The sequence below is a fragment of the Mustela nivalis genome (assembly GCF_964662115.1).
Source record: "Mustela nivalis genome assembly, chromosome: 2".
NCBI lineage: Eukaryota > Metazoa > Chordata > Mammalia > Carnivora > Mustelidae > Mustela > Mustela nivalis.
The window spans coordinates 28,754,813-28,772,323 of record NC_139021.1 but is presented as its reverse complement, the minus strand read 5'-3'; the positions used below and the strand labels follow the sequence as shown (position 1 = coordinate 28,772,323).

Here is a 17,511-nt window from a genome sequence, read left to right as displayed (position 1 = left end):
GGCATGGTATATCCTGCCCAATTGTATATGGCTAGAGAGAAGCAGACCTAGAATTAGAATCCAGCCTGTTCCCTCAACCACTACTAATATGGCCTGGATAATATCTTTGAAGAGAAACTCTAATGACTTAATAATCTGTGGTAAAAGCTTGGACTTCATAGCATAGGCCCAGCCTGCTGTGGTTTACATCTTATACCTTGTAGACTCGTGCAGGTTTTTTAGACAAACTGCTAAAAGCAGGTAAATGCAAAGTAGCTCTATTCAGTCTGTTAGGTGAACAAGGCGTGATAGAGGCAGCACCCCTCACCGAGGAGGCTGACTTCAAGATAGGATCAGGAATATAAGAGCACCTCATATTAGGAAGCTATAGTATATGTGTCAGTGTGTTTTCACATCCTCCTTAGAATTAATCCTTAAACACATTATATTCACATATTATGTTAACTGAGACATCAAGGCTCAGAAAGCTTTGAGAGGTAAGCTGACATTCCAAACCAAGTCTTCTGATTCTGAGTCCCGTGGTGAGTCATCAGAAAGCTAAAAATCAGTGAAAAGTGCTGAGTTTATGACTTGCGGACGGAAAGAAACATATTTTCCCCATTTGGCTGTTGCTGTGAGTTCTTTTGGGACAGCTAGAAAATTCACTCTGTAACTCCAGATAGACCCAAGCGTGTTATAGTTGGTCCCTTCTGGGGTTGACACAGATAGAGAAGGAGTTGGCTTCCTTCCGTGTGCTCTTAGCCCCATGATGAGGTATTTTGTCCAATACCTTTAGGAGCAAGACCACTAAATGCCCACTAAAACCTGGCAGCCCTGAGAGCTTTACTTCTGTTTAGAGATTACCTCTCTTCCTCTCCATCACTGACATTTTACATTTTAAAACATTCTCATTGATTTCCCATCCCCTGCTGCGTGAGCTGAGGGATTGTGTGTCTGGATCGTTGTCTACAGTGTTACCCTCACCAGGCTGCAGCGCCAGAGAAGCACAGGGGTGAGAAGAGACCGGGAAATGTCTCCCTCAGAAAGGATGGATATCTTCAAAGAAGTGTTAGAGCCGGCAACTGAATGCCTCCCTCACAGCCAGTCAAGATGCCTCCTCATTCAATTTTTTTCTAAGGTCTGGGTCCAAAGAGAAAAATGGTCAGAAGTAAACACATCCTTGAGAGCAAAGGAAAGAAAACCCACTCAAGGTGGTAGGACAGGTTTTCCTCCTGCTTAGTCATTCACCAGTAATTTACCTGGAGTAGAACATTTAGAAAAGGTGATATAGCACACAACCCACAGCAGATACACTGTAGCATTGTTCCAGGATGGCTCATGAAAGAAATTGGAATGACATTTTATTTTCTACAATGGAGATGTTATTGTAATTTGAATCCCAGCTCTGACAGCTGAGTTGTCCCCTTCCCAGCTTGGTTCCAAACATCGGCCTCCTGTGAGCAAGAAAACATCAAAGCAACAAGAGAGGAGACAGCCTTTCATCCCTCACAACTACCAGACTGTAACCAGTCCTGAAACCTCCACATCACAATAGTTGCTAGTGTTGGGGGAAATTTTGTAGCAAATCCTCAAATCTAGCTGCCAACTTTACCTAGCCCTACACTGTTTTCCACTGTCAACTGGAGAGCAGACAAAACGGAAACTTTGAAAAACCATGTTCCTTCAGAGCTTAGTGGAGGGAACAGGATAGTTCTGGTAGGTGCTAAGGCATTACCTTTGGGTGGGACTAGGAATTCATCTTTCATTTTCCCTGTTCCACTCTGACAGTCTTTACCATTTCTAAACCTTCAAGCCACCTTTGCTTTTTGGTTTTTGTAAACTTCAAAAAAAATTATTTTGTCCCACAGTTAAGGTATTATAATGAAGAGAAGAGGGAAATTTTGCCGTCAAATATACATACCTTTAAAATGTGGCTTCCATTCATCAGCATAGGACTTTCTCAGCACCAGTTTTGCTGCTGTTGTTGTTGTTTTTAGACTTTATTTATTTATTTATTTGACAAAGAGAGATCACAAGTAGGCAGAGCAGCAGAGAGAGAGGGGGAAGCAGGCTCCCTGCTGAGCAGAAAGCCTGCTGCGGAACCTGGATGCTGAGATCATGACCTGAGCCGAAGGCAGAAGCTTAACCCACTGAGCCACCCAGGCACCCCTCTCAGCATCAGTCTTATCCTCTGTAAAATGCAGATAAAGTAGGACTGATGTGAAGAAAATGCTAAGCACATGGTGGACACACAGGAGGCATTGCATCTCTCTGACACTCTGACTCCCCGTCATATGCTAATTCCTAAACGAGAATAGTTCAATTTCGCTTCCCTTTTTCCACTCTTCATGTGTTTGTACCTCTCTCTATCTTTGCTCTTGAAAGAAAGAATGGCTTTGAAGGTTCATCCCACATCAGACTTGGGTGCAGAAATCTGTTTCCCATGAGTGTCCTCACACTTGGTGTTTGGTGATGCTGGTTAAGTATCTGGGGGTGTCATGGAGGACGGGACGCATGGTGTTCTATATGGAAACACATCCTTCTACAACTCCATGTCTCAGCTGTGCTCATGCATCCTACCAAGAGCAGTGCCATCTTGTGACTGCCCTGGTGCCTGTGGCTCCCTGGAATGAGGAGCCCAATTTCCAGTACCAACAAATGTCTCACTCAGAAAACAGCTCTGCCTGACAAGTCTGCTTTCTCAGCACCCCTACAATTGTGGAGACTTATTTTTCCAATTTCACTGGATGTACTCCACTTACAAATTTATACTTAAAAATCTTTATCACTATTTCCTTAATCCCTACTTCTTCCCCAGCATCACCAATACCACCAAAACCTCTCTATTGTGAATCTCAGCTACTATTTTCATAGACATTTTTAATCAGAATAGAATCCAGAAAATACTCTGTAATTCTAGCCAGAATGGCTCTAAGTTCTTAATTTTTAGATTTAGTTATGGTACTTGATATTTAGATATAGACTTGACAGGTGGAGCCAAGAACCCATGCGTTAGCATTCCTAGGTGGCTTCTTGCCAAGGAATGCATAAGTAATCCACAAGGCAGAATTTGACAGTCCATGATCTCCCCACCATGGATCACCACTTAGACCTTATTCACTTCTAGCATTCTTAAACTGACTTTGAGTTGATTCCAAGCCCTTTGGTGGCCCCATCATTCAATTTTTAAACCCCACCAATGATCTCACTCCATAGTACAAAGCACCCCACATTGATTATAACTGTGTTTTAAAAACTGCATTGCCAGACTCTAAGTCAAAACAAAGCAGAACACCTCTGGAAGAGGAAAATCCCGGAGCTCCAATCAGTGTAGAAGCTTACCTACATTCGGATTTATATAACGGTCTCTTCAAGTGTATTCTTCAACCGGCTTAATTAATGTAACAAAATGCAAAGGGTCATTGATCACTTTGTTGAAGGCCATCTGAGAGCAAAATAGTCCCAGGAACAGAACACTCTGTTAAAATTCAGTAGTGCAGGAGAACATGGAAAGGAGCCCAACACAGAACGTATTGTTACTCTTCAAAGAATGGCATTAGACAATTAAAGCTAACTGTTTTCTATTCATTAACCAAGAGAATGTTTCCAGAAGGAAGTACAATTTTGAATTTTTTTTCCCAAAAAATTTCAGTCAGAAGTACAAGAACTAGAACGCTTTGCTAATTTAAAGAGTCCTAAACTTACACATACTTCCACAGTTCTATTTTAACATTTGTGAAAAACAAATTTTTACTCACTAATAATTCAACCGTGCATTGAGTGCTTTTGTGTGGCAAGTATATTTACTAAGGACTTCTCCCAACTTCTGTGTACTAGAGATCCAATAAAAGTTTGTTGATTTACTCTGGTCATGAAGCCAAAAACAGAACTTTTGTGTTATACAGTGTGGGATCCAAAATAAATAAAGAGCCTATGATCCACAAATTAAAGCTACTGCTTTGATGCTGTTGAAGATAATTTGTTATAAAAATGGTAATAGTCTTCCAACAAAAATTATTGATAGGGCTGTCATCTCCTGTTACATGGCTTTGCCCTTTTAATTTAAAGAAAGCTTTTCCACAGTATTTAAGATTGCCCTGAAATCTTTATATTGTGCCACTGACTTACAGCCAAATGTTTTAATGGACCCTGTATTAAATAATTTTTATTTCAGCATTTCTTTAAAACTTCTGAATCAACAGATTCAGTCTTTAAATTGACAGGACTCTTAAAAGAGGATTCAATTGTTTGCTTTCTTCTCAAGGTGATGCTCTAATACACTCCAATGACTCAATTTCTTCAACAATATTTCAGTTATAATAAACTTTAAAAGAGAAAATGATAAAAGGTTAGGAAGCCAGCCTTCTGGGTCTAGAGATGCACCATGTTCTAATTAGCTACAGGAAGTTAAAATGAATTCTAGTAATTTCTTCAGCACCTCAGGAAACTGTATCATCCCTGTGAACACAGCAATTAAGATGATTACTGACAATCACTGTTATTAGGAATTGGATCTATTCCTATAGCTTATCAACACATTGAGGGATTATGTAGGCTCCAGGTACTATTTCCCCTATGACTGGCCTTACAACCCCCAAATAACAAAACCCAATTATGTGAAAATGATCCCAGGCATGTCTGAATATTGTGTTACCATGAGTAACCTATAAGTTAGATTTTATTCGAATGCTGGAACTCGAGAGAGTTTGGGGAAAATATAGATTGTACATTTACTGACTCTGGAAAATGAGTTTCAAGCATAAGTCATGTGATCTGCCCAATCTCTTAGATTCAGAGAGGGATTGTGAAACAATGCTACACGCCAGTTCCAACTCTTTCTTCCAGACTCACTAGACTTTGCCACTCACTGAGAGACAGGGCTATGCCACGGGCTTTCTCCCCCTAGGAAGAATGTCTAGACAATAGCACGACCCATGACCATGCTCAGAATCTCTTCTGAATTATACATGAACTCAAAAGTCAGAATTTTTTTCTGAATCAAGAGGAAGAAAGAATTCTAAAAATCTTACAGAGAACTGAGGAATCAATCAACTCCCTATATGACTTCCTAGACAGACTAATAAACTAATCTCTGATGATTAATCAAAATGTCCCCAAATCCCATGTAACCAGATCCTCACGCATGACATGCTACTAATTGAACTGTGACCCCCAAGATCAAAGTTTCCATTTTATCTTTTACTCCATTGTATTACTTTTGCATTTTAAATTTTATTGTTTATTTTTTTCCCCTAGGAAATAGATAGGTATGCAGCATCCCTATCTACCTTGTTATGACAACTTTCTTCTCCCTAGTCAGTACTTTCTAAATGGAGCACTCTGATTTGGGGCAAAAAACCCCACAAGTAATCCCAGGGCTACTGATGATTCCTACCAACAATATTAGCCTTTCCAAGTATTTCATAAACATTCTTTACAACAACTAGAAGTCTTCAACTCAGTATATATATCGATTTCTGTAATTATCTAGAAAGAAAACTAGATGTAGTATCAAAAGAACTTAATCCAATAACTACCTTTGCTGTTTATATGTATATATGAGTTGTATGACCTTGTTTCTCTGCTTCTCTGAGTTCAGTGTACATCCCTCATCAATGAAATGGGGAAAATAACACCTGTCCTACAGATTTCATAGGGATATGAACACAAACTGACTTGATGACAATGAAAGTACTTTGTTAATACCAAGGATATAAAAACAATCCGCTGATATTAGGACTCCATTCAGGATTCAGGGTATTGACAAGAATGGTGAATTTTCTCCTGCATGATCTTGATATCTTAGATCAAGTGTGGCTAAGAAAAAGGTGATGATATTGAAAAAGTGGTTTTTGTGTATATGACCCAGAAGAGGCCAACCTTACCACGTGTGCACCCCTATTCAAGAACTATTCCCTATTCAAGAACATAGCTCTTCCAATTGTCTTTCTTTCTCTCCTGGATCACAAATTTTCCCCTCTGTGGGATTCCTCCCTGGCTAACAAAGATGTGATATCTTCCGTTTTTCTTTCTTTTTTTTTTTTTTTCAAAGATTTTATTTATTTATTTGAGAAAGAGCATGAGAGGAGAGAGGTCAGCGGGAGAGGCAGACTCCCTGCTGAGCAGGGAACCTGATGTGGGACTCCATCCCGGGACTCCAGGATCATGACCTGAGCCGAAAGCAGTTGCTTAACCAACTGAGTCACCCAGGCACCCCTCTTCCATTTTTGAAAAACATAAATTGACTCTGCATCTCCCTCCCTCTGGCAACCCTTCTATTTTACCAGTCCCATTTCCAGCAAATAGTAGAATATTATTCAGCAATAAAAGAAAGGAAGTACCAATACGAACTTCAACATGGATGAGCCTTAAAACATTATGCTAAGTAAAAGAAGCCAGTCACGACACAAAAGACCAATTCCATTCATGTTAGTTGTTCAGAATAGGCAAATCTATAGGGCCATGAATATATTAGCAGTTGCCTAGGGCAATCTAGCTCTGTGGAAGGGGGCCATGACTTCTAAAGTGTATGGGGCTTCTTTTCAGGATGACTGAAGATGTTCTAAAAGTAGAGTGTGGTAATGGTTGCACAACTCTGGGAATATACTAAGAACTCTTGAATTATACACATTAAGTGGGCAAATTTAATTATATATATACATATTATATTTCTTTTTTTTAAAGATTTTATTTATTTATTTGACACAGAGAAAGAGATCACAAGTAGGCAGAGAGGCAGGCAGAGAGAGAAAGGGGGAAGCAGGCTTCCTGCTGAACAGAGAGCCAGATGCGGGACTTGATCCCAGGACCCTGAGACCATGACCTGAGCCGAAGGCAGAGGCTTAACCCACTGAGCCACCCAGGCGCCCCTATATATATTATATTTCAATAAAGAACTATATGAGGTTAATAGTAGTCATAAGTCAAGTTGACAACATGCACTCTTGGCATATTGTGTTGAGAATGGCCGTTCACCTCTGTGGCCTTCCTGCCCCAAAACCATAACTTCATTCTAAGCATGAGTAAAAGTTCAAATTGAGGGATATTCTATTAAACACCAAACTGGTACTCCTAAAAACTATCAAGGCCATCAAAATTATGGAACGTTAGAGAAACTGTCACATCCTGTCACTGGAGGAGACATGATGACTAATTATCACACAGAATCCTGGGTAAGATCCTAGAACAGAAAAAGTGCACCAGGAAAAAACTAAGGAAATTTGAATAATGTACAACGTTAACTAACTTCCTAGAAAAACTATCCATGTTGGTTTGTTAATTATGACAAAATGACCACACGAATGGAAGGTGTTAATAATAAGGGGACTTTGATGTAAAGTGAATGGAAACTGTATTATCTTTGCAACTTTCCCATAAATCTAACACTTTTTTTAAAAAAGCAATATACAAACATTAGCTAATAGTTCTAAAACATGTATTAAAGTCGTAGTACTAGTAATAGGGATAGTAGTTAGTAATACAAGGATCCTTAGCAGGCTGAACTAGAGAACTTCATTATCTGGTTTTTCACATGCAGCACTTATATGCCAAGCTGAATAAGTGCCCCCAGGAGGAACCATAAACTTCAACAATCAGAAGATAGAAATCTGTCCAGTTCACATTTAAAAAAAGGAGGGGGAGGGGAATAAATCCTTAGTAGGGTCTTCATCTAGAGGCTTTATGATGATTACAAAAAGATGTGTTGAGAAGGACTGAATCCAAACTCTTTTATAAGAACTATATGCTACTATTCTGCATAATTAAATATAATGAAAAGTAGAATATATATAGTATGGCTTCATTTAACATTTTCTAGTGGCTCCTCATGAGAGAGATAACCCTTCCCCATGGTGGCCAAGGACAGAGGCCCTGGCTTATCTCCTCCGTAGTTCCCACCTTGCTCTTTTCAACCATCTCTGTATGTAATCTCTCTCTCTCAACACCATGTTTTAAATAACTGATTAATTTTTATCAATTTAATCAGTCTCCTTTCTGACCCTCACTATACTGTGCAAAAGTGGCTGCCTACCTCCTCATTACGAAAATGGCCTCATGGAGCTGACGTTTTCAGAACACGATGCTGTATCTCCTTTGACAGCTGCATCTCTCCTTCTGTCTTAGCAACGGGAGGCCAAGCACCCCACAGACTATGACATCACCTCATCAGATAACAATGATGACTTTTGTAATGGTTTCCACAAGCTTCCTAGAGAAAGAGATAGAGCTCCACTTAGTCACATGATCTGCAACTGGAACTTGCATACTAAATTTTTTTTCAAGATTTATTTATTTAGTTGAGAGAGACAGCGAGCATGAGCAGGAGGAGCAGAAGGAGAGAGAATCGGAAGCAGACTCAGTGCTGAGCCTGGAGCCCAACATGGAGCTCCATCCCATGACCCTGAGATCAGACCCAAGCTGAAACCAAGAGTCAGACGCTCAACAGATGGCACCACCCAGGCATCCTAGAACTTGCATACTAAATTACCTCTGGTCCCCCTGAGAATTCTCACTATCTCACGCCTCCAGAATGCTACACATATCTGCAGGAACATTCTTCCTGTCTGTCTTTACCTCCAGATTTTGGCTTAGATGTCCCTGAGACCAGGATGCCCTCACAAAACACCCTTTGACCTCAACTCCAGATCAGATGCTCTTATAGAACCACAACTTTTCTCTGTCTTCTGAGTCATCACAATGTCTGATGACTACCCATCAGATTATAAGGTACATGATGCCACTAGCAATGTCTCTCTGGATCATTGTCGAATCCTCAAGGGCCAGGACATTGACTGGTACATAGGAAGGATGCAAATGAATGTCCTAAGTGAATGGATAAATTCCTTCCCAATCAAAACATACTGTAAAATCACTTTCCCCTGAAGATTGTGCCATACTGTTTCTCAAAGAACTTTACGTCCTGGTACAGAGGCTTGTAAAGAAGCAATCTTCATCTCATCTCATATCTCATGCATTGCCTTAGCAAAATTGTCAAGGCTTAAAAACAATAGCCCAGAGATATTTTCAGATTTGCCTCTTTGTCACTTTACTTGGGATAAGGAATAGCAACAGAAATAAAACTTTAGCAATGGTGTATGAAAGATCTCCAGAACATTTTTTTTTATATTTGCTTCTATACTGAATAACAGCTGCTAAAATCCAAGCTATGGATACACTAAAATCTTGTGAATATTTTAGAAAATGATTAAACTCAATCTAAGATATTGGGAGTTAACTGAAGATAATTACAAGTGGGATTAAATATATTCTCTATTATCCCACTGGAGATGTATTTTCCATTTGATTAATTTTAGAAACATCACTATATTTGTTTTACTCCACACTTTGTTAAAATTTTAAAAATATATTTATTTCAACAAAAAGTTGAAATGTATTGGAAACTCATTTTGTTAATTAACCAATCTCCACTTAAAAGAGATTTTTTAATATTAAAGAATAAAATGTTTGCAAAAATCTTCTAACAAAATTTTGCAGTATTAGAAAAGGATCATGGCTACATATTTTGAAGTAATTATTTCCATGCCTGAATTTATTCAACATTTACCGGGGGCTATCTTATATTACACACTGTACACACTGTTTTACTCCACACTTTGTTAAATTTTTAAAAATATATTTATTTCAACAGAAAGCTGAAATGTATTGGAGACTCATTTTGTTAATTAACCAATCTCCACTTAAAAGAGATTTTTTAATATTAAAGAATGAAATGTTTGCAAAAATCTTCTAACAAAATTTTGCAGTATTAGAAAAGGATCATGGCTACATATTTTGAAGTAATTATTTCCATGCCTGAATTTATTCAACATTTACCGGGGGCTATCTTATATTACACACTGTACACACTGTTTTACTCCACACTTTGTTAAATTTTTAAAAATATATTTATTTCAACAGAAAGCTGAAATGTATTGGAGACTCATTTTGTTAATTAACCAATCTCCACTTAAAAGAGATTTTTTAATATTAAAGAATGAAATGTTTGCAAAAATCTTCTAACAAAATTTTGCAGTATTAGAAAAGGATCATGGCTACATATTTTGAAGTAATTATTTCCATGCCTGAATTTATTCAACATTTACCGGGGGCTATCTTATATTACACACTGTACACACTGTTTTACTCCACACTTTGTTAAATTTTTAAAAATATATTTATTTCAACAGAAAGCTGAAATGTATTGGAGACTCATTTTGTTAATTAACCAATCTCCACTTAAAAGAGATTTTTTAATATTAAAGAATGAAATGTTTGCAAAAATCTTCTAACAAAATTTTGCAGTATTAGAAAAGGATCATGGCTACATATTTTGAAGTAATTATTTCCATGCCTGAATTTATTCAACATTTACCGGGGGCTATCTTATATTACACACTGTACTACATCCCTGGAGGACAAAGAAATTAATAAACTTACCCATCTCCTGAAGAAGCTTACCATGTATTAGAGAGATGGACAAATATAGATCATCGCAATAAAAAGTTTTCATAGTGATGGCAAAGTTTGCCTGGGGGACTGTGGAAGAGATATTAACTTTGAAACATGTGCCTTTTCTTAAAGACAGTGCTTCCTCACTGACATTAAGTGAAAAGAGGTCAGTTGATATTAAAGGTGGATTCAGTGCTCCCCCCTGACTGTTGTAGAGAAAAGCACAAAGACAGATGAAATTCAAACTTTAAGTTTGGAAATTTAGCAGCAATATATATGTTGGGTTTATGCTTAGAAGAAGTTAAATGTTTAAGTGACCACAAGGGGATAACACAGTAGAAATCTCAACATTGGAAAGGCAAAAGACTTTCACAGGGAGAAAGAGCAAGTATAAAGGAAAGAACATGGGCTTTGACTTAAGTAGACAGGTTGAATCACAGCTTTGTCACTTACTACTCACGTATCTTTAGACAAATCACATATATTCTCTAAATCCCAATTTCCCCATATGCAAAATGGAACTAATTTTAGCTTACACATGGAGTTATTATAAGCGTTAAATAAGATAATATTTATATATCTTTATGAGTCATCATAAAGAACTTGGATGTGATGGTAGCAATGTCATCGTGTAGCAAGCAAAGATTCAACTCTAGGATGCTTAGTCCTTGGTGAGGAGTGGAAGGATGTTGGCAGGTCTGAAGCAGTGACTGGAGGTCAGAGAACCTGGAGTACTAGACAGGAGACAAAGACAAGGATGTAAGTGATGATGACGATAAAGATGATATTACTGTAGCTCCTTCCAAAGCTCAGAGTATTTATCACTAAATTAAGTCTTTGATTTCCTAGGACTGGTTAAAATATTTACTCATAATCTTAAAAGTCTGTTCAGAAAAAAATTAGGCTTCAGTCAACCTCTGGACTGAGTGAATCCTTCTTATCTTTGAAAGAAGTCAGAATCTCTGGGATAATCCTTTACCTGGTATTTTATGAACCTATGTGAAAATTACACCTTCTCCCACAGAACAACTTACCCCAGTGAGCAAAATATGAAGTATCACTACCCTCCATGCACTGAGTCCAAAGAGAAGCTCAGGGAACAGTGAGTGAGGCAGAAGAGGGGGCCTGGGCACATTCTTGGAGGGCAGGGAGACCTTCAGGAAGTGATCAAATGGCCCTAGAAGGGAGGGAAATAGTAACTTGAGAGTAGGCGGATAGATCCTAGGTGGCATTGCAAGGAAGTAGTAAGAGTTGTTCAAAAAGAGATAGTAATGGTTAAAAACAAACCAAAAAAAAAAAAGACAAAGGCTATTTGTGCCCTGGGCTGCAAAGTCTTACAGCTAATATTTCGAGAGCCAAGGAAAGAAGTAGTTAACTATAGATCTGAGAAGAATAACAGTAAGAGAGTAGCATTACTCCCACAATGTAGGCTACAAGGGGCATTCCTAGCTCAGGTAGAAGAGATATGGCTAAGAGTAAGACAGAGCCCCAGGATCAGACGACAAAAAATGCCAGGAAGAAAAGGAAAGTTTTAGAACACAGGAAACCAAGATAGAGTCTATCACCAGGATTAGGAACAAGGTTGGGTGATGACTTTATACTAGATTCTGATGATGGAGTACGTGTCTAGATGTAGAATCTTTCTTTCTACACTGAAGACCCTTAAATAGCCCTCTCTCAAAACAGGATCCCCCTGAAGGCCAGAACTAGATAGAGACTGTCAGCGCTAGCTTTGGTAAAACAGCCAGAAGGTCAAAAGGGGTGAGGGGGAAGAATCTGTTCCTTCCATTTTGGGTAGTTTTCAAGTTCAGAGCATGTAGAAAGTTTGGGCCAAGGAAGCTGAAATTTCTCAAAATCTGTGAGAGACTAAAGGTAACTGAAAATGTATTTTTTTTATTTTTAAAGATTTTTTTACTTATATTTCTAAGTAATCTCTACACTCAACATGGAGCTTGAACTTATGACCCCAAGATCAAGTCACATGAGCGACTGACTGAGTTGCATGAGCCAGCCAGCTGCCCCTGAAAACTTATTTCAAGATATGTAAAGTGTTGTTTTCGAAGAAAAGCAGTCAATTATTATCTTCTCTACCCAAAGATAACCACAGCTACAATATGTCCTTCATAAAATTGAAATATTATGGTCTCTTTATATAGACACGAATCAAAGGGTAATATTTCTAAAGTGCTTTAGAGTTTCAAAGCCCTTATGATGTTCATTATTTTTAAATTTTATTTTCTCAATATCTCTGTGAAGTAAACGAATGAAATATGAATATGAAAGAAATGAATGAAAATATGATCAGACATATTTTCAGATATAGAAATGGAAGTATTAAGGTCTTAAAACCACTTAACATAGACAAAACCAAATGATGTAACTCTAAGTCCAGGACAATCTCCAGAATTTGCAAAATTGTGCTCTTTGATAATCTTGTCCCTGGGCAATCTTGTATATTAATTTCATCCTACCTATTGTCCTGGTTCTCATGCATTGCTTGTTCTTAGGAGCAGGGTCAGCTCTATATAAAATTTCTAAGTTTGTTTTCTCTGTCCTGCATCTCTCTTTACCCTAAAGGAAAGCTGGACGATGGGAAGGGCAAAACTTGGGATCCAGGCTGACTTGGCTTCCAGTCCCGGCTCTAAGACTCTACCACTTCTGCCAAAGTACTTACCAGCACCTACACTTCATTTTCTAATTTGAAAAATGGAAGATGCAATATTACTTTGGAGGATTTGGGGCCTTTTAAATATGATAACGTATGTAAAGCAGCTAGTGTAGTAGTGTCTGGAGCATAGTAGACATCCAATAACCATCTGCTTTTTTAAAAGACATTTTATCCTTTTCAAACTATTACGTTACCTCATTTGATTGAGGGGTGCAGTTATTGGCTCCATTTTACAGATAAACTATAAGCTTAAGATCATTTCTCAGGGCCACATCTAAAGTAAGTAGACGAGATCAGACCCTAGGTCTCCTAACACTTGTCACAGACATCTTTGGTGGCCTGTGTCACAATCTCTTAGCTGGCCTCTGATTTCAGCCATTGCTACAGTAGAGTGTTCATTCCTGTTTGCAGAAAACATCCTGCTTCTGGTATCCATTGTGCCCGGACTGTCTATCTTCTCTGCCTCAAGTTTCTCTCTAAAGCCCCCCCATGTAATTCCATGCACGAGAATCATGGAAGTGTGGACCATTAAGGACCCTAAGGACACTCCTCAACAAAGGGGAGATTGGCCGCCAGGGGATCAATGCCCCGCCTCTCTTTCCCTGGACAGATAATCCTGAAATGCGTGACTTGATCCACAGTTGCCTACAGGGGCAACCACTGCAATAATACACCCTATTTTAACTTTACTTCTATCACACTCTCTCTCTTACCCTAATACTGCTTCCTGGGATGATCTCACAAATTAACTGCCTGCATTGAAGTCCTTGTCTCAGACTATATGTTGGGAGCTAATGGTTAGGGGTTCGGCATTGGGGGTGGGGGGAAGCTGTTTTACTTTCATTGGTTTGTTTGTTTTCTTTTCATTTGTGTTTGCACTGCATTTCTCTTGATTTCTCCATAGGTCACCAAGATGCTGGCGGTGGTTGTAATTCTGTTTGCCCTTTTATGGATGCCCTACAGGACTCTTGTGGTTGTCAACTCATTTCTCTCTAGCCCTTTCCAAGAAAATTGGTTCTTGCTCTTTTGCAGAATTTGCATTTATCTCAACAGTGCCATCAACCCAGTGATTTACAATCTCATGTCCCAGAAATTCCGTGCCGCCTTCAGAAACCTCTGCAACTGCAAGCAGAAGCCGGTGGAGAAACCCGCTAACTACAGTGTGGCCTTGAATTATAGTGTCATTAAGGAGTCAGATCATTTCAGCACAGAGCTGGATGATATCACTGTCACGGACACTTATTTATCAGCCACCAAAGTATCTTTTGATGATACCTGCTTGGCTTCGGAAATAACCTTTAGCCAAAGCTGATTCATTAATGAGAAGAAAATGGACCACAGAGTAAATGAGAATCTGTGCCGTCATCAGCCCAAGAGGAAACAGCCAGTGCTTGTACCTGAAGACAGTGCAGATAAAATCTTTGCCAATGCTCTAATAAATCCTGGCCCAAGATACTTTAACCCATAAGAACGCTTCATATTTTCCTTCTAGTATCACAAAAATGTGTCCCCCGAAGTGGAGCAGATTGTGAAAGACCCAAATGATAGAAAGAGAAGTGTGGCTCTTTCCGTTTAATCTGAGAAATTCTCTGTATTTTCTGGGGCTGTGAAGCGTAGATTAAATCTAGACTTTGACGAAACATTATTCATGATAAATGTAATTTCTCAAACTCCCTCAAATTATTTGTCCATTTGGTAATTTGGCCACATGGAAATGTTTAAATGTTTGCATTTAGCATTTCATTTTAACCCAGAATAAGTGCTATTTGATGACTATCTGAAACTACAGGGGAAAAAAATAGAAAAAGATTTTATTTATTGAGTAAACATGAGATTCCAAATATATTCACTAAGTGAAAAACAAAAACAAATGTCATAATCCTTATAAAATTCTGAGATGATTTTTTAAATTCAAGGGTGGTTGGCACACGGTGCTACACTAGTTTCAGCGCAAAATATAGTGATTTGACAGCTGTACACATTCTGCTGTGCTCACCGCAAGTAGTATCTGCCAGCGGTCACCACGTAACAGTTACAATATCAGCGACCATATTCCCTCAGCTGCTCCTTTCATCCCCGGAGACCATTTTTATGTCTTACAAAGTAGATGTCATCATTCAACTCTAATGTAAGATAAACCTCAAAATACCCAGAATTACAACTTGAGAAGACATGTAGATGTGATTTTTAGTTGAATCCATCTCTTAACTCTTCAAGCCTCCTGCCTGATGGCTGAGACAGGAGAAATAACAGATTAAATAACTATGAAGATACAAGCCAACAATATAAGTCATTATTGAAAAGTAGAGCCAAGACAAGACCCAGTATTTAGAATAAGGCTTTACTCCTTCTGTAAGATTTTTAAGGAAGAAAATCCTTTATGAGCATTCTTGTGTAAAAACTCCTGAGCCATGTCGTGAATCCTTCTAGCAAATCTAGCTCTAAAAGTCTGAAACATGAGAGACTACGGATTCCAAGAAACAAACTGAGGGTTTTAGAGGAGAAGGCACGTTGGGGGGATGACTGAGCCTGGTGATTAGTATTAAGGAGGGCACGGATGGCATGGAGCACGGGCTATTATACGCAAACGGTGAATCACCGAACACTACATCAAAAACGAATGATGTACTGTATGGTGACTAACATAACACAATAAAAAAAGGAGAGAGAAAAAAATTCCAAAACATTCTCAAAAGCTTAGTTGCTATTCTAAGTCAGTGAGAGTTTGACTATTAAACTTCCAGATGAAGACTCCCCGTGGAGCATTGCAGTCTATGGATCTTTCACTTGTTTGCAATTGCCTTTCTTTCCTGCCTGCTTGCCATTTGTAGGTTTAGGGTTTGTGTTTTGTTTTGTTTTGTTTTGTTTTGTTTGTTTTTAATACTAGTGATGGTTGGTTTACAGATTCCAAGTCAAAGCAATGCAGACTTCTGTTGGCTCTACTTTCATTAGAGCTAAAGCTGATTTCATCTCATCATTATTATCTTTATTAGGTATGACTTATACCTGCTCTTCTATTGCAGTGATTATGAGAGGGCTGTGAATGCAAATCTCTGCAGGACGTAGGGTCAAGGTCTAATTTAATCCCTCATTTTTAATGATGGGGTCAGAAAGTACTGGGTGCTGGCATTTGCGTTCTTCAGTCTATATTTCTGTTTCATGGATTTTTGGGGAACCTAATCACTAATGACAATTACCCCTCCCCACCTTCTTTGTGGAGAGTACATCATTTCTATCTTGGAAACTTCAGGGGTTTTTGTTTGTTTGTTTTTTGTTTGTTTGTTTGTTTTTTAGATTTTATTTATTTATTTGACAGAGATCACTAGTAGGCAGAGAGGCAGGCAGAGAGAGAGGAGGAAGTAGGCTCCCCGCTGAGCAGAGAGCCCGATGTGGGGCTCGATCCCAGGACCCCGGGACCATGACCTGAGCCGAAGGCAGAGACTTTAACCCACTGAGCCACCCAGGTGCCCGGGAAACTTCAGTTTTGAAATGCTGCTATGTGAAGGCTCTGCCATGCAGAACATCAGACCAGAATATGCTTTTGAGAAAAGTGGCCTCGTCTCCTCCAGGAAGACATTCTTATCCTGTCACTACATCAGTCAACGAATGCAAGCAAATGTTTAGGAGAAAGACACTACGAGTCTATCTGCATGACACCAAGAAATCTATTCTAACTGATTTTTCATCCTGGATTAAATATTAATCTTGGAATCACATGGATAGAAGCACTAGAGGGACCCCCTACCCCAAATCCCACAAGGCATGTGTGCAGCCGCATACAAACACACACAAGAGCATCAACTGTTTAACCGAGGCAATTAGAATATATTAGCTTTGTTGTTAGGGAGAGGAGCTGATATCATCATATCAAGCTATGTCTCAGGCTTGCCGGTAGGTACTTAAACCCCATTATCTCCATCATGGTCTCACTACAGCTGTGATTTCTCTGATGATAAAATCAGGGATCAGAGATCAGGAATCAATGCAGCGTCTCTAAATTGTGTAGATACTGAAGACAGAAAATTTGTCTTTTTGTTTGTTTGTTTCTCTTTTTTTAAGCCAACATTCTGATGACGGCTTATGACCTGATAGGATAAATAACTAAAAAAAACCATAAACATTTTGCTGAATGGTAATATTAGATGTTGAAAAAATTGCAATTAATTTTACATGTTATAGTACATGAACACAATGTACTCTTCTCACTGTTGGAAATTTAATTTAGGGGCTCAGTTTTTCCATTTCCACTTTTAAGGAGTTATTTGCTAATAATCTGTTAGTTTTAGACCACATGGGAAATTCAAGAGAACATAGTTCATAGTGTTTCAACACTAAAGCAAATACTATTATGAAATTAAATGTTCCCATACAATGTCCAATAGATAGTTGGGTTTACACCCAAGAGATATGATTTTCTA

At 38.6% G+C, this 17,511-nt stretch overlaps 1 protein-coding gene across 1 annotated transcript in view; it reads left to right on the top strand.

Moving 5' to 3' along the window:
* The window catches only part of TRHR (thyrotropin releasing hormone receptor), a gene marked incomplete at its 3' end in the record, with an annotated part of 37,210 nt that extends 22,805 nt beyond the window's left edge, over positions 1–14,405 (top strand). The window contains exon 3 of the mRNA XM_082713580.1: positions 13,998–14,405. Within this exon, the coding sequence (XP_082569706.1) occupies positions 13,998–14,405 (408 nt within the window). The remainder of the gene's footprint in view (positions 1–13,997) is intronic.
* Positions 14,406–17,511: the final 3,106 nt, after the last annotated feature.